We start from the raw sequence: 17,103 nt of genomic DNA on the forward strand, positions 1-17,103 counted from the left end.
GAGCTAAGACATTAAGACACAGAACAACCCCGGGCCAAATATGATAAATTTAAAGAGCCTTGCAACAAATCAGATTTTAAGACGCAAATGATGATCTAAAAATCTGTTTATGTAGAAATCAGGGTTCAGAACAGGCCCGCGTGGAGTTGTGGTGACTCTGTTTACTTTTCGTGAACGAACGAAGAGCAAGATATCATATAGTTGGAGACGTAGAATTTGGATTTACAAGGACTGCGCTTGTTATTGTTTTAGATGGAACGATCCAGTTAAGGATCGTCCCGGAGACTGCTGGAACAGCTTACCTTGCGCGTCTCAAATAGCAGACGTGTACGCCTGTTTATGATTCTATACTCGTTTGTTGAGATATGGGGATACTAGTTAATTGAATACCTGTGCATCAAGCACAAGAACCGAATGTTTGGTTATGAGTGAGCTGTCTGGTGTTACAAAGACTACATGCGTTGTGTCTGTAGTAGACGCCAGGTCACAGAATAAAATAGTCCAGGAGCAAATAGGGAAATTTGAATTTCCGAATTGCAAAGAGTGGAGCGCTGCGAAGAAATTAACCGAGAGACGGTTCAATTCATGCGACAGAACTCACACAACTCTGCCAGATCGAGAATCGTCCCCATAAGTGTGTGTGCAGGATATAAAAGCTGGTTTTCGTCCTACAGTGTTTCCGCATCCTCCGAAACATCATTTGAGATCTCTCTCAGAAGATTCCATATCATCTCGCACATAGATGCTTTCTCCCTCCTTGCTGTTGTTATCTCTTTGACAACATCTATGTTTGTTAGCGCATGTACGAGCGAGTGGGAACATTGCAAACGGACACCAGATTGCTGCGAGCCCTTGTATTGTGATGTTGGGGTGAGTATGGGCAGGTCACTGTGCAACCAGGATTCAATGACTCACCTGCTCGCCTTAGAGTATCTGCAGGTCAGGGGTGGCGGAGTGAAAATTGAGTCGGTAGCCCGAGCGGCATGTCACGTCAGTGGGTCATTTTCCTGCTTCCGCTTTGGTATCATGCTTGAGGGTGCAATATCTAGTTCGCAGTGACACAGTTAATCAGTACAATTGTTTTTGAACGAATTTTCGTGCTGCTCGAGCAATATTAATGTAGATGATCCAGATGAATTTTACGAACAAAAAATCTCAGAAGTAGGACAGACAGACAAGATGGTGAAAGGAAAGATAGATAGATAGATAGATAGATAGATATACTTACATAAATAATCTGACCACAAGGCAGAGCCTGCAATGGAGAGGAAATTTAAGATGCCCGAATGATGGTGGCATCATGCGTATGAGCTCAGCTTCTCGAACCTCCGCCTGGAACACGACAGCGCATTGCTCCGACACTCGGGGTTGATTATTTTGATGCAACGATTGTACCAGACGAAATTGCAGATGTCTTCGTAGCAGGAGCGAGCGCTGTATGTAGATATCGACATAAGACACATTATACAAGATAAATATACCGTGAATAAGAAAGACGGTATAACTTATGAGATGCAACAGTCCGCGACAAAGACTCGATGGGGCTTACAGAAAACTTCCACTGCGCCCACTACCAAAATGCTCTCCTTTGACATCCCGATCGACGAACAGTCAAACTTTCAAAGGACACGTACTGTGCGCTCCTGTGATGAAAAGAGCAGACCTTCAATATTCAATGTATGATAGTTCCCCGTCTGGTTGTCATGCGCTGAAGGCAAAGTGGCCATGATTTTGACCTACAAGAATTGCACAAAAATATTGTAACTCTATTCCTCCGCTCGTGTCTCGTTATTACGTAATAGAGTAAATTGTACTCGCTTGTACCGGTGCTCTCCGATTGAATCTGCTCGTGTTGGAGGTACCACTCAATCTTATAGCATTTGTTTCACTTGCTGAGTTCCCTCGTATTCTAGCCTATTACATCTTTGTTTCTCGCCTTAGCGAACAACATGCAGACACTCCACTCAGAATTCAATATCTCTGGCTCTGTTTCAGATATCATCGGTGCACTACAAACCAACGTAAGTGCCAAGTTTCTTGAATTAGAATTCATGTCCGCCGAGAATAACAATCATCCATTCCAGCTCGCACGCTCGCAAGTGATTGTACGTCTGCTCCTTGGTCTATTTCGACATATCACATGTCATTTTACTGACGATAACTAGATTCCAGTCTTTGAAACTCCATACTCCAGATTCCCCAATACAGACCACTCTACCGTCAAGCTCGAACGCCAGAGCGTTGTCAACATCATCGCTCAGCGCCAGCAGCAATTGGATACAGTTCTGTACGAGCTCTCGGCGCTGGAGGCCGTGATAGATAGCGTTGTCAGCATCATCGCTGAGCGCCGGCAGAAATTGGATGCAGTTCTGGACGAGATCTCAGCTCTGGAAGCCGTAATGGATAGCTTCAGAAATCTTTATCAGCAAGTCGTCGAAAAGAAGGAGAAGATTATGCAGTCGATGAATTTGCACAAGGGACTCCTATCGGTTCTCTGGCGCCTGCCAACGGAAGTCCTATCCCAAATATTTAACCACTGTCTCCCCGAAACTAAATTGTGGCCCCCATCAAACCTCAGAGCCCCCATGCTGTTAACAAGGATATGCCAACGATGGAGGGAGGTTGCTGTGGGTACACCTGATTTATGGTGCAGGTTGTATATGGAAGCCGACGACAGAGGCTGGGAGCAGGCAGCTTTCTGCTACGACTTGTGGCTCAAGCGTTCACGAGGACGTCCGCTCTCGTTAGAACTCGGGTACCACTACTCGACCAAACTACGAAGTCTTCTTCAGCCCCATATGAGTCGTATAAAATTTCTTCGAGTCTCTATCGATTACTTCCGGGATAGGCGCCCTCAGCTGTTTGCTACTGACCTCCCAGCACTTCAGGAGTTGACCATACTACGGATGACAAATCATGATATTCCAACTACTGCACAATCCATCTCGCGCCTACCGTCCACTATGCGCAGTCTCAAGTTCATTGACATGAGACCGTTTTTCGACATCGAGCCCTTGTCTTCTTTCGGACCCATATGGGCTTGCTTGACGGATGTCCAGATCGCCGTATGTCACCCGAACGCATTCCTCCATTTGCTTCAGCTATGTCCCAACCTCTCTTCCTTAAATGTCCACATAGGATTTGACCAAAGAGAACCCATGGAATCATTCATGCACACAAAATTACAATCCTTATGCATCCTTCATGACCCTTTGTTCACGCGCCCTTTATCTGACCTGTTCGATGCTCTATCACTCCCCAATTTGCGCGCGCTTGAAGCTCGCCGCAATGGCCGCATTGAATCTTATTGGTCTCATGAGGATGTGAAGGCATGGTTGGCACGGTTAAAGTGTCCCCTGGAGACCCTGACTATCGGCGGTCGAGTGACGAATCTGACGATAACAGATGCGCAGCGAGCGGACTATGTTTCCCTCATTCCTTCCCTCAAAGTAGTGAATCACGGTAGTATATACCTTTGATAATCTTGGGTAACCGCATCCATGAAGTACTATATTATTCACTGTGATGCCACTGTAATTCTTACACAAAAACATGTACTATGGTATGTCTTAATCATGAATTATGTCGACCTTGGTGGACGACGTAGACATCTAACATATATAAGCACAGAGTGTTTGATCCTGCAGAACTAATTCGTGTCTACCCTACGTGCGTGCTCTAGCTGAGCGCTACTTGCTTCACAATTGCTCCCAATCTTCGTATCTTCTTCTCCTTTTGAATCCCAGCCGCACATCTCTCTCCTAAGTTTTCTCCTATTCGTCTACCATCATGGCCTCTGTGTGCTCTTTTCACGGCATGGTAGCCTTGTATATGATAAAAAAAATGAATCATGTGCCAGACATACAAGTTAGGTATAATTTTGCACCTCATCTTCTCTTCCGATATTATCAGCAGGTAATGCCGCAGATTTGGATGGGAGAACCACATCCATCTCGCTGGCTTCAACGTAGATTTCTCCTTCAGTGTGTCCTCTCCTCCATTGGACACGACTGAGTTCCGCATGGTTGAGCAACCATGCCGGATCGACATGGTAAGTTGCAGCCAAGCACCGGATGCTTAGCATCGCGCGACAGATAGAGACAACCGTAGCTGCCATTGCTATTCTGGATGATATATGTTGCTCGTGAACTTTAGTAGACGACCATGAACGGAACAATCTTACTCTCCCATATCAGTTGAATCATGGTAAATCTAACAACGGTTACGAGTTTTTCGTGCAGCTTTGACCATAAAACTTACGTATATGTCCTCTGGTGTCATCAGAGAAAGACTGATGATTTCGTACAGTAGCGATCCTGTTATTTGCTTGAGCACCTGCTAAATGAAAGGAATCGAGATATATTCACCGGCTGCAAATGAATACAAGAACATTCCCCTAAGTAAATATTAGTCTTAGTAGTAGAACTTGTGATCGATGAGGGGCTCACTCTTTGACGAATCGGTGGATCATCCCGTGTTGCTGCAAGGTTCTGGGGGTAACGCGAAAGCGATACAGCGTAAGTAAGAACATAGTCGTATGGACGACCAAGGCTGGCACATAGATGATGAATGTAAATGTAAGGCGTGCCGAGCTTGACTTGCTGTTCATGTTCACGACACTCTTGAATGTGTTATACACGACGGCGCCAAATATTGCAGCTCCTACCAAGCAAACGATGAAAATAGTGACCACCAACCATCTGATGAAGCGACTCCGAGGGAATAGATGCCATACTCGCAATGTTATAACACCTGTATACCAGTCGATTCAGTGGGATCGATCAATGTGCAAGGGACAGACATTGGCATAGAATCATGACTGTTGCTTTAACAGCGTATTCAATTATAGCAAACCTACGTCAATCTGTAAGTTGGTCTGTTGCCTTGTCATATGAAACAGCTCACCCCTGTTAAACGATGCATGTAAGACCCCAATGACGATATGCGCAGCTCAAAAACTCACAAAATAGTTGTGAGCCTTGGCTACTTTTGTTTGTGTCAGAGCAGTAAAACTAAACAATATAATCATTTCTAGTGCATTTATTATTATTAAATGGAGTCACACACCAAACTTGCACGAGAGCCAAGTATCGGATCTGTCGAACCTAAAATTAGTCACTAAGAACAATATGATTCGTAACAGCATTACGATGAAATACAGTATTTTTGACGGTGACCATGAACTGGACCAAAAGAAAGTCACCTAAAATAAACGATGGCGGTGAATCAGGGTTAGACTGTCATCGACCGTGAAGACGAAAATACTTCTTGAGCGAATGTGATAGCATGATCGTACACCACAAGAGTGAATGATACAAAGGTAAGAGTCAATTGCTGAACAGCAACGCCCGCTGACTGCACCTGTATGGACATAACAAAGTATGGGCGCCCTCGAGTGTTGACAACGTTGAAATCTGAGGGCTCACAGTATCCTGTGGGTTGGATCAATAAAAGCTTATTAGTGTTATATACTATACATCCACCGTGATGAACAGGAGGCGAAGCTGATGGATGGCACTTACTAGTCACAGCTGTACTAGGGATGATGCATCAAGCCAGTTACAGATAATGGCATCATCAATCCTGTCCATTCATCATATCTCTGGCAGTTCTGTGCCGGAGTTCCTCTCTGCTTCTATTCGGTATGATGGTAGTGCCCTGTTCATCAGAAGGCGCCACTAAATATTGAAGACGAAGACATATTCCAAATAAGCCGAACACAGAGGGAGTAACAACGTCACGTGTGTTCGACGAGTGCAGTTTGAAGAAACGAATAGCCTTAGGCCGAGCGTTAGATAATCAGGACCTCAATTGATGAGGGGCCTACTCTTTTGAGAATCGATAAATAACCCCATATCCCTGCAAGGCTCCTGGGCTGACGTGAAAACGATACAGTTCGAGTAAGAACACGGTCGAATGGACGACCAAGGGTAGCAAGTACATGACGGGTATATATGCAGATGTCTACTTCGAGCTCTCAGCGGTCGCCAGGTCATACATGATGACACTCATGACATCAAGGGAGAGGCTGCCAGCCATCTCAGTTCCTGTCGTGCAAATGACAAGAACATTAATCGTGTGTGACAGCTCACTTCTGAAGAGCCGTGAGTGAGACCCAATCAAACGATCGCGCAGCTTGAGAAGTACGCACAGCAGCACCATGACTGAAAGTATGTCCTGGTATTGTAATTCAATCAGTCACCACAGCACGACAAAAATGTTCGAGCCGACTGACCATAAAAGATGAAACTAATCAGACTTGTTAACTAATGCGGGTTTAAAGAATGACGTCAAAACGCACCAAACTCGTCTCAGAGCGAAGTATCAGATCTATCAACCCCAAGGTGAAACCACTAACAATGTGATTTTATATAACGCAGAATTATAATTACCATAAGATACAAGGACTCTTGAGCTGACATGTCCCAGAAAGACCCTTTGCTGAATTGCATCGAGGAAGGGCGGATTGAAGTTATATACCACATATCCATCATAATGAAGGGGAGGAGAAGCTGATGGCATTGCATCCCAAACACGCCTGGCCTGCTCAGAAAAGAGACAGAAAAGATGACGTGAATCTTACATCGAATCATATATTGGCAGCATCGACTGATGGGTCTTTTGGGGTGCGTTATGTTAATTGCGGGGCCTTTACGTCGTAATGAAAAGTACAGGACATGTTCTGCATATATTGTCATGTAGTGGTACACTATAAGACTATGACTTTCTTACCAGTCCTCTGATGCACTGTGCTGAGTCACCACTGAATGTTCACCGCATCGATATGATCATCAACCAAAGGTCTAAGACAGAGGACCAAGATCTTTGAGAATCACTAATGCAGTAGCTGTGTCAGGAAACACAGGAGTCTGGCATATATGTACTAGTACACTCGCCTTGTCATCAACCATCTACTAATAGAAGCCATCAGTAGAAATCACTCGACATAGCACACTCCCACACTCGAACCGCAAGCTAAAAATGTAGTTAAAACTTCAAGTTGAAACAAGGAGTGAATCACGCACTAGGCCGCATAGCTTATCATGATGGTGATACGGCAACTCGCCGGTACTCATTTAGACCGGCGAAACGGTCTCCATCGCTTGAACTTTGCACGAATCCGGAGTTGCTGTGCAAGCAATAATAATCATGGGTGTTCTGCATTGTTGGCCCGATGTTCTAGCTCGACGCCAGTCCAGCCTTTGCGGCGATTTCCTTTGTTCCATGGGACCGGCTCATGATAACGCTTGCAAGTTAAGCTTCGATATCGTAAATGCATGTCAGCGGCAATCAGGAAGATAGAAAGGCAACGTGTGGACCAGTCCAACACGTATTAATCGATGACGCATGATACATGTCACCTGCCTTAAGTTGAGCCAATTAACACGCATCATGCGTCATCGATTAGTATCAGCTTCAATAACTTGAGCCTGAACCTCATCATGAGTCAGCATGCATGACGGATGCGACAACGCGGTCGACCTCGGTAGAGCGAAGGAATTGTATGTATATTTCATCCAGATTCCAGGTTGAGTATACAGCTGAAAAGTTTTTGAGACCAAGAATTCAAGGAAAAGGAATTTCTTTCGAGGTATTGGTGAAAGGCCGTTGAGACGGATAACACGGCAGTGCGCTGCAACTTGTTGAAATAGGGTTCCGAGACGCGTGCGCGATGGTGATGTTCTCATCTAACCTTGCGGCAGGCTTGACTCGGAACCTTACTGGATTGACACTGGATATAACGCGTGTGACAATCCTTGGGTTAGTCTCTCACACATTGTTGTCTACTACTCTAGCAAAAGTCATTTACTTGAGTCAACGACAATATTTTGTGTGGCGTTATCGTCTTCTGTTTGAGTAATTGCGAGTTACCTTCCAACCACCCATTCTTCAAATCCTTCTGCACCTCAACCCAGTGCAACAAGGGCAAGATAGAGGTACAGCTCATCCTCTGGGCTACTCACGCAAGCATGATTACTCGTCGATCCCGAATGGATATTTCACAAGTACGTCTACCAGCCTTGCTCACACACATCCGCTTCAACACCAGTACAAGTGCTAATCTGTAAATGAACCGTATATATGACGGACACTTGCAGCATGGTTTCATCTCTCATAGAAGTTTTCAAGTATCCGAGTCAATACCTTCCTAAGGCCCCAGTAATATCTATTTGATTTCTTCCTTGTGGAACTTTGCCGAAACCCTCAGGTCTAACTTAGAGTGTCACTGACAACACCTCAACTCCTCTGCAAATATCTTCACCCCGTCACCGCCGCTTTGCTACGCTATACATCTTGTCTGTCTACAGGTCTCTAACCATTGCAATTGTAGATGCCTGCGCTCCTATAAACGGCTGAACAGATAGATAGTGAGTCATCAGCCGTACGAGCCAGTAACAAGCCGACGACATTGGTGAAGAACGCGGCTCTACTGCCCCCTATATTTTAGAATGATGCTGGCCATTTATTGTTATATCAACAACCTCGATAGTGCCGTCGAGGGGACAAGTGACATGCGTATAGAGTTGTAGAGCGAATCTGACAGCCGTTCGGTGAGTGACTGCTTCTTACCATTCTGCCCTCGCGTTTTGTTTTTTATTTATTTTTGCACTCGATTTTTTTCTTCTAGCTACTCCTTGTATCTTCTTATTTCTGCTTGTCCTCTTGAGCTGCCTCGCGCACTTTCTTCTACCTGAGTCGAAATTTGACATCGCTGCTCAAGACTAAATGAAGGGACTGATAAGTAATTGCAGCATATTACATATTATATTCTTTGATATCATGGCGAACTGGCTAATCAAATCCAAGTAGTTCAACATCCAAGCGCGCCGCATCACACCGAATCCTTGTGACTCGCCAGCCAGCCAGCCTGTCAAAAATCATGTTCAGCGAATTGCCAGAATAAAGAACAATACGCTCACGTCAAAGATACTGTTGTGGTGCTGCCAGTCACATAGATGAACAGGACGATTCTTGTCCTCTACGTGCTCAGCAACAGCAGCCGACACCAGAGAAATTTCTATGGGAATAACTGTGCGAGAAGCGGCACAGTGTTGTGGTACCTGAGTCACATCCAGCCCTCCCTCAGCCCCGGCAAGCTCTGAGCCAGTAGCATCCACAAGCCTTCCAACGAACTCCCCCTTGATGTGAGCGAGGGTCTGGTCGAACGAAGATTCTCCACCTCGGTTTGATTTGATGATGCTCTCGATCAATTCGGGAGGAATTGGAATCATCCCGCGAACTACAGATCCCGCCTCACGACGCACAGCACACGCTTTACAAGGAGAATGGTCTGGTCGTGCAAAGACGGAAATGGTACCTACGAGCTGCGGACTCGAATGAGCATTCCCCTTATGGTGAAGTTGGAATGAATAGGAGCGGTTGTATGCATGCTCCAGAAGTTTCACATGTACAGCGAATGTGCGGTAGTGAGGAATAATGGAATGATTGCTTGGCACGGCAGGATCTTCCTTGTTTGGAACAGGTAAGTGTTTCCAAGCGTGCAAGCCCACCTGTTTCGCATTGGTTTGCGGACCAAAGCCATAGTAGGCTTGCACCCTTTTGCGCGCCAAGGCACGCTCTTGAAATGACGTGGCAGCTTGATCCACCTTAATTCCTTCAAACTCGGGAAACGAATAATCTATTCGGAGTAAATTTATGTCATCCAATACATAAGGTTGCTACGTACACTTGGGGTAGCTTTGCTCATGCAGAAATCGGGCCTGAGAAGAGGTCCAGTAGTCTCCTTGTTCCGTTCGGAATGGTTGGAGCGGCCCGTCTGAAAGGAGTTGTTCGTTGTAAACTTGCGCATACGTACCACGTGCCTAAAAGACAACCAATGAATATTTGTGCGTGAGCATCGGCCAACACATACCTGTGTCCAAGGGTACTGTTCCCCATCGCGTTCATATCCGCTTCCCATCCAGTATTCGGGGTAGCACCACTCCCATAGAGCAACTTTTGGAATTCAATATCAGGATAATCCCTTCAACGAAATCACACATACATAGTCTATCCACATTTGAATGGTGAACTGAAGGATGACACGTCAGTAATGCAGAAGGGTAATTTGCACCTGTTCACTCACGGAAAAAGATGGGATCGAAACCGGCCTATATAAAGATGAGCACCGAAATCATTGCAGAGGATCAGAAGGAATTGCTCACGTAGTCTGGGTAACTCTGCCAATTTGGTTAATATAGATCAACAAGCTTCACTCGCACGCAAGTAACTAACCATTTGTCCATTCCCGCCCTGACTCATCGCTGGAGTAAGCATACGTCAAAGTTGGAACAAATGTATTCCACCCACGAGCGATAAATGAACAGTGTCGTGCACACCTTCAAGCGACCCACGGTTGATGAAGTCTATATCTCTCTTCGATTCCGCAGTATGATTAGAGAACTCGTCCCAGCTGTCAGCATATTTATCATTATATATATAATACTAACAGAAACTTAGACGTACGCTATCGCGAAATTTTCGTCATCACTGAACGTAAAGAGTTGGGCGACTCTGCGTCTCAGATCATTTGCTCCGGCTTTGAATGTCCTTACAAATGCAAATTCAGCACCAGCCTCGCGCAACATGTCTCAGTAGATACTCACTTTTGCAACAAGTCTATGCGGCTACCCTCAGGATCTGGTGTACTAGAAGCGTGGCGGTATGTCCCCTGCCACCTGGAGAAATACGCCACTTGTCCTGTCTACAGACCACATTTCAGCAAGATCAGTGGTCCGGAAAGGAAAAGGTAACGTTACCGAGTCATCCTTCTCGTCGCTAAAGTCGAATGGAACTCCGCCGACATAGGAGAAAAATGAGAGCGGATTATTAACGATTTGCTTTTTACCTCCAGCGGCCATGATTTCGACTTTTTCTTCGTACAGAACAGGAGGAAGGCCATTCTCGGGTACATCCTTACCGGCCCAGTCCCAGTATCTAAATGCAATGTAAATGGCTATATCAGCGTCTGGAAGGACTTCGCACGTACGGAAAACGCAGTTCCTTTGCAGCTTTAATCCATATTCCATGTTCATTCGAGTTATCAGCTTCGATGTCGTGGGCCAATTTTTCAGCGATGTTCCCAATCGATTGCTGCAATCCAATATGACTGAATTGAACAACGCATCAGGCATGATCATCTAGTGAACATACCTCAATGAGCATAACATATGGGCGATGCCAGGTGGGAAACACAACAGCGCCATGGCTGAAGAACAGTTTCAAATCAAAGGAGCGAGAGAAATGTATGTCAATTTACTTGCAATAACCTGTCACACAATATCGTCAGGCTATGGGAAACAACGATAGAAACGACCGCCATACCTCCAAATCTGGAAGGAACAGGATTGGTATCTTTCTTGTCAGTGCCGCTATAGTCAGCTGAGATGTCATTGTTGCGGTCGCCAGCCCATTCGACATAGGGCTTGCCGTGAATTGACGCAATTTCCATGAAGGTAGCTGCAGGCTCTTCCACAACTTTGGGAGTATCGGAACGCTGCTGGATCGTATTAAAAGCAAGGATGAATAATGCGAACTGGTAGGGATGGTCCTTTCTCTAGCGTCTGGATAGGTAAGCGATCAAAGTATGCCACCAGTGCCCTTGCGGCCGATCACGGGATAGTGGTATTCAACAGAACTCATTGTTGGAGTAGATGAGAGAGCAGCGAGAGGTCAGGCGTGACCAGCTGCATTTATACATACAGCAGGCGCGCAGACAGTGCCACCTTGTGCGGAGCTGATCAGTGCAGTTGATGCGGAGAGCTACGTAGGCACCGGAAGTGTATGCTAATACCTACATTCCGCAAAGAATGAAGTCCAGTTTAATGTGGTAAGCGATGAAGAATGGATTGAGACCTACCGGTCCGAATCTGCTACGGAGCGCCCATAGAATCAAATTTTGAATAGCACGCATGTCCCGCATGCGGATTGGATAAGTGATCTCATCTATATAGAGGACCAGTGGATGTCGTGGCTAACAGACCTCCGACCCAAAAACCTGCGTACTAACGATCACACGCACGATGAAATAAAGGAACAAACGTCTCCTACTAGGGCAGTCTGCATGATATTGAGGCAATGATGTGATGTCCTTGATATTGGGCGTCAAACTAGAAGGGCATGAAACAACATGATGGACGCTGCCCCTTGACAGTCAACTAGTCACCTGTCATCCGAGTCATGTCGGTGATGTCTCATCCACATAAGTCCGCCTGCGTGCCCCTAGTACTGGTTATAGTATGCAATTAGATGCAAGCTCGAAACGGGCGATAGAACATTATATCATACCTAAACGAACTGGATTTCAAAGATCAACAAAGAATGCTCCTTCATAATAAGTGATGCAGCCGATTTGGTGCCAAAGTTTGTTCGCATAGCTTATATAATCGTGCCGTTGATTAAGAAATTGGCTTAGCTGACAGATTACCGCGGTGTGCGCTTCTTATTGTTTTAGATGAATTGATCCAATTAAGGATCGTCCCGGAGACTGCTGGAACAACTTCCGCGTCTCAAATAGCAGACATGTACGCCTATAACTATGATTTTATCGAGATGTGCGGATACCATTCGAGTACCTGATCATTAAGAACAAGAAACGAGTGTTTGGTTATGAGTGAGCTGTCTGGTGTTACGAAGCGGATGCCAAGTCACAGAACAAAATAGTCGTGGCAGCAAATAGAGAAATTTGATTTCCGAATTGAAGCGTTGCGACGAGATTTAGAGAACTAATCTAATTCTGCCAAATCAAAAATCGTGCCCATGAGTATATAAAAGCTAGTTGTCGTCCTGCAGTATTCTCCCATCCTCAGAGATCTCTTTCAGAAGATTACATATCACCTCACACAGAAAATGCGTCTCTCCCTCCTCGCTGTTGTTGTTGCTTCGACAGCATCTATGTTTGTCAGCGCATGCAATGAACAATTTGGACATTGTGAAACAGATCTAGATTGCTGCGACCCCTGGATATGTTGGTATCGTGGGGTGAGTATGAGCAGGTTGCTGTGCAATCAGAATTCAACCACATGATACACCTGCTCACCTTAGCCTCAGGATGATTTTACCACTAAGCTCTGTGTGGCAGGACTGGCAGAGTGAAACCTGAGCCGGAAGCCCGAGCGGCATATCGCGTCGGTGGGTCATACTTCTGCTTTCGCTTTGGTATCATGCTTGATGGTGCAATACCCAGGTCGCAGTGACACGGTCAATCAGTAGAGTTATTTTTGAACGAATTGTCGTGCTGCTCGAGCAGTATTCATGTAGATGATTCAGATGAATTTTACGAACACGAAATCACAGAAGTAAGACAGACAGACGAGACAGCGAAGGGAAAGACAGATAGATATACTTACATAAATACTCTGACCACAAGGCAGAGCCTGCGATGGAGAGGCAATTTGAGATGCCCGAATGATGGTGGCATCATGCGTCTGAGCTCAGCTTCTCGAACCCTCGTCTTGAACCCAACAGCGCATTGCTCCGACACTCGGGTTGATGATTTTGACGCAACGATTGTACCAGACGAGATTGCAGATGTCTTCATAGGAACAGCGAGCGCTGTATATAGATATCGACATAAGACATATCATACAAGAAGAATATACTGCGAATAAGACAGATGGTAGAACTTACGGTCCGCGACAAAGGCTCAATGGGGTTCCAGCGTCTTTGGCAGTGTCAGAAGCTTGCAGGAAACTTCCACTGCACCCACTAACGAAACGCTCTGCGAGTCTTTTGGCATCTCGAAGCATTTCTGCCTCTGTTTATCGTCCATAGGCCGTCCACCTAGAGACATCATTCCCAGGAAACGGAGGGTTCACTCTGCTTGTGCTTCTCTTCCTCCTTTCTCGCTCTAGATGTGACTCTACAATGGCTGAACTACGAGCCTTGCGCTAGCAAATCACGCGTCAAGTTCCATTTAAAATCGACGAACAGTCAAAAGACACGTACTGTGTGCTCCTCAACTCCTCTGCAAATATCTTCATCCCGTCGCCTTGCTGTGGCACGCGAGTCCTCTTATGGTGGTGTATTTGCTGCACGTCGTTTCCGTCCAGCAACTTCGTAGCAAGACGTTGCTGTCTTTCCGCTGGCGTCTCTGTCCAAAGGGAAGTGTCACACGATGGTGGAGCGCTACGTACGAACTGACGAGGCCTGGTTTTCGTCGGATCAAGTGCTGTATGACTTTGATAAGTATACAAGTTAGAGGACCGCATGTTGAATGAAACGTACATGCCAAATTCCAATAAGTCGCCACTTTTTGGAGGTACAAGGATCTACTCTTCCCGCTGAAGCTTTTCAGCCTCTTCCTGAAGTTTCCTTCTCCTTTCCTTCTATTTGTGAAACATTAGCTGCAGGAAGTGGGTGAGGACCAACATCTCAATCCGAGTCATCATCGTGAGGAGCTTGTGAGAGAGGTAATGATGGTCCTACATAGTGTCGTTTTGGAGACGGTGTATAGGTATTCGATTCGCTCTTTGAGGGCAACGAAGGCCCAGCTGCGTGGGAGGCAGTAAGGCCAGGTGGCAGAGGCGGTGTGTAATATTCGTCTTTGTCAGAATCTCCGGCTGATGCAACACTTGGAAGGAGGTGTGTAGGCCTGTGAATTCTCCTAGCTTATATAATGGTAATTTAAACGTGAACACAAAATTAAGAAAATTGGCCTAGCCGCCGACAGTACGGTACGCCTCTTATTTGTTAGATGGTTGGAGATCGTCCCGCAGACTTTTCGAACAGTATAAGGTCCTTGCACGTCTCAAATAGCAGACGTGTACTCCTATTTATAATTTTATACTCGTGGTTACCAATTGCATATCTGATCATCAAGAGCAAAGAACTGGGTGTTTGGTTATGCATTATGAGTGAGCTGTCTGGTGTCACGCAGCAATAATGAAGTAGCGGATGCCAGGTCACAGGATACAATTGTCTGGCAGCAAATATAACTTCCAAATTACAAAGAGTGGAGCATTACAAAGGGATTTAGAGCGAACTAACACAATTCTGCCAAATCGAAATTCGTGCCCATGAGTATATAAAAGCTGGTTGTCATCCTGCAGTGTTCTCCCACCCCCGGAGATATAATTCGAGATCTCTTTCAAAAGATTCCATATCACCTCACACACAAAATGCGTCTCTCCCTCCTTGCTGCTGCTGTTGCTTTGACAGCATCTATGTTTGTCAGTGCATGCAGTAACGAGTATGAAACTTGCAAAACAGATCAAGATTGCTGCATATTCTTGTATTGTGAGGTGAGTATGAGCAGGTTACTGTGCAACCAGGATTCGACCACATGACACACCTTTGCCTCAGCCTTCGACCAACCTCTGTATAGCAGGGTGACTGGCAGAGTGAAAATTGTGCCGGAAGCCCGAGCGGCATATCGCGTCGGTAGGTCATATCTCTATTTTCGCTTTGGTGACGGTGCAATACCTAATTTGCAGTGGCATAGTCGATCAGTACAGTTTTTGGACAAATATTCTGCTACTCGAGCAATGTAGACGTCTGAACTTATCTAAAAATGATTGACCCTGCCTAGTCTTGCTCATCGCCCACTAAGCCTGAGTTCAAGAGGCTGTCGAGATTAGCGATCCGAGTCATTGCTGTTGATGATCAACATTGGGAGGCCGTAAGAGGATGGAACGCACCGTGCGCGTGAAGCCCAAGGTCATACGGGAAAGCGCGTTGTGATGGAAGTGAAAAAAGGGGCGACAAAGATAAAGAGGATTCATATTACTGCCTGCACGATACTTTCAATCAAAGAGTAGCGTGGGGAACTCGGGAGTGATCCTCCTCATCGAGCAAATGTTGGATGAGGTGCAAGGGACACGGACACGGTGGAAGAGGAACTTTGAAGAACGTTGATACCATTATAGTAGCTTCGTCAACGAGTACTGTTCCTGGTCTCCGAGAGGCGAGGGAGTACAGGGTCGTCTGGGTATGCCACAGATGAACTCGATCGATATCGTCGTGAATGTCAGATGGAGAGCGAAACTTTAAAGAAAGCTGTGGTGGCGGATGATCACGAAGTACTAGGGATTTTGACCACATACTACTACACAAGAATGAGTATCATTTCTGTTGTCCCTGTGCAGCAGTTGCAGGGTCATGGCGAACTGAAGTTTTGAATCATGGAGAGAGATCGGAGTGAAAAACCAGGAGGTTCAAGCGAGCGTTCGAGTTGGAGGTTGTCGAGTCACAGAATGAAACAGTTGTTCTTCATCAACATCGGAAATATCGACGAGATTCACGAGAATGAGCAGCAACTTCTCCACTTGGTCGCTGCGCAGGGCCACTGCAGGTTCAAATGATGAAGCGATGGGTGAAAGATTGGGTTGTGATACAATAGTCATAATCAAGCGAACACATTCTTGCAGGTTCTGCCTACATTTCTGTCATCTGATAGCAATAACACTTCTGCCAAATCGATCAGAATCGTGCTCATAAGTATATGCAGGGTATAAAAGCTGATCATTGCCCTACAGTGTTCTCCTATCCTCAAAGACATCATTCCCCCCTCAGAAGATTCCATATCACCTCGCACAGAAAATGCGTTTCTCCTTCCTCCTCGTCGTCATCGTCGCTTTGGCGTCATCTATGTCTGTCAGTGCATGTGTGACCCAAGGTCAACCTTGCACCCCCGGGCAAGTTGACGAATGCTGCTTTATATTGGTTTGTGTGGATAATGGCGTAAGTATGAGCAGTTTGCTGTGCAACATAACTCACCTACGCACCTTAGTACAATAAAACGGTCTGCATGTCATAGCCGATTTGAAAATTGAGCCGGTAGCCTGGGCGGCACAGTGAGTCGTGTTCCTGGTTTTGCTTGGGTACCATGCTTGATGGTGCAATACATTACTTTTCCAAACTGGTGTAAGCGTCGACCGGTCGGTGTTCACAAACTTGTTCCTTGTTCTTTAGGCATCCCAGCCGTTGGAGGGTTGTGACGTGGATGTTGCCGAAGGAGGGAGCGGGTTCCAGAAGCAGAGTTCAGGCACACTATATATCCTGAGGTCACATGAGAATACTGAAGTGTAGTTTAGGTCAAGTTGAGGTACTCTGAAACCAGTTGTGGATTTCGACTTGTGATCGGCCTCGCGAGACTCGTATGAG

The 17,103-nt window shown here is 45.9% G+C and overlaps 5 protein-coding genes across 5 annotated transcripts; 2 read left to right on the top strand and 3 right to left on the bottom strand.

Moving 5' to 3' along the window:
• The first annotated feature begins 1,839 nt into the window (after positions 1–1,839).
• On the top strand, positions 1,840–3,637 carry F5891DRAFT_706895 (uncharacterized protein). Its single transcript, XM_041372894.1, has 3 exons — positions 1,840–1,858; positions 1,914–2,021; positions 2,166–3,637. The coding sequence occupies exons 2-3, from the start codon at positions 1,950–1,952 to the stop codon at positions 3,477–3,479; spliced, it is 1,386 nt and encodes a 461-aa protein (XP_041220305.1). The 5' UTR covers positions 1,840–1,858; positions 1,914–1,949; the 3' UTR covers positions 3,480–3,637.
• Position 3,638: 1 nt separating this feature from the next.
• Positions 3,639–5,092, bottom strand: F5891DRAFT_706891 (uncharacterized protein). Its single transcript, XM_041372893.1, has 7 exons — positions 4,906–5,092; positions 4,802–4,854; positions 4,449–4,752; positions 4,368–4,396; positions 4,261–4,316; positions 4,184–4,212; positions 3,639–4,124 (listed from the first exon to the last, which is right to left on the bottom strand). Exons 2-7 carry the CDS (start codon positions 4,815–4,817, stop codon positions 3,869–3,871), a joined length of 690 nt encoding a protein of 229 aa, XP_041220306.1. The 5' UTR covers positions 4,818–4,854; positions 4,906–5,092; the 3' UTR covers positions 3,639–3,868.
• Positions 5,093–8,833: 3,741 nt separating this feature from the next.
• F5891DRAFT_1166081 (common central domain of tyrosinase-domain-containing protein) lies at positions 8,834–11,643 on the bottom strand (the record flags this gene model as incomplete). The annotated part of the gene is made up of 16 exons (XM_041365414.1): positions 8,834–8,869; positions 8,922–9,640; positions 9,689–9,824; positions 9,875–9,957; positions 10,007–10,033; positions 10,088–10,112; positions 10,167–10,181; positions 10,237–10,254; positions 10,312–10,414; positions 10,468–10,551; positions 10,608–10,705; positions 10,761–10,938; positions 10,991–11,094; positions 11,155–11,209; positions 11,280–11,557; positions 11,617–11,643. The coding sequence occupies 16 exons, from the start codon at positions 11,641–11,643 to the stop codon at positions 8,834–8,836; spliced, it is 1,986 nt and encodes a 661-aa protein (XP_041220307.1).
• Positions 11,644–13,700: 2,057 nt separating this feature from the next.
• F5891DRAFT_707225 (uncharacterized protein) lies at positions 13,701–14,588 on the bottom strand. The gene is made up of 4 exons (XM_041372895.1): positions 14,371–14,588; positions 14,227–14,324; positions 13,948–14,170; positions 13,701–13,889 (listed from the first exon to the last, which is right to left on the bottom strand). The coding sequence occupies exons 1-4, from the start codon at positions 14,388–14,390 to the stop codon at positions 13,862–13,864; spliced, it is 369 nt and encodes a 122-aa protein (XP_041220308.1). The 5' UTR covers positions 14,391–14,588; the 3' UTR covers positions 13,701–13,861.
• Positions 14,589–16,230: 1,642 nt separating this feature from the next.
• F5891DRAFT_1061221 (uncharacterized protein) lies at positions 16,231–16,871 on the top strand. The gene is made up of 2 exons (XM_041362920.1): positions 16,231–16,407; positions 16,474–16,871. The coding sequence occupies exons 1-2, from the start codon at positions 16,246–16,248 to the stop codon at positions 16,735–16,737; spliced, it is 426 nt and encodes a 141-aa protein (XP_041220309.1). The 5' UTR covers positions 16,231–16,245; the 3' UTR covers positions 16,738–16,871.
• The last annotated feature ends 232 nt before the right edge of the window (positions 16,872–17,103 follow it).

Source organism: Suillus fuscotomentosus (genome assembly GCF_016647785.1).
Source record: "Suillus fuscotomentosus strain FC203 chromosome Unknown F5891scaffold_75, whole genome shotgun sequence".
In the NCBI taxonomy this organism is placed as follows: domain Eukaryota; kingdom Fungi; phylum Basidiomycota; class Agaricomycetes; order Boletales; family Suillaceae; genus Suillus; species Suillus fuscotomentosus.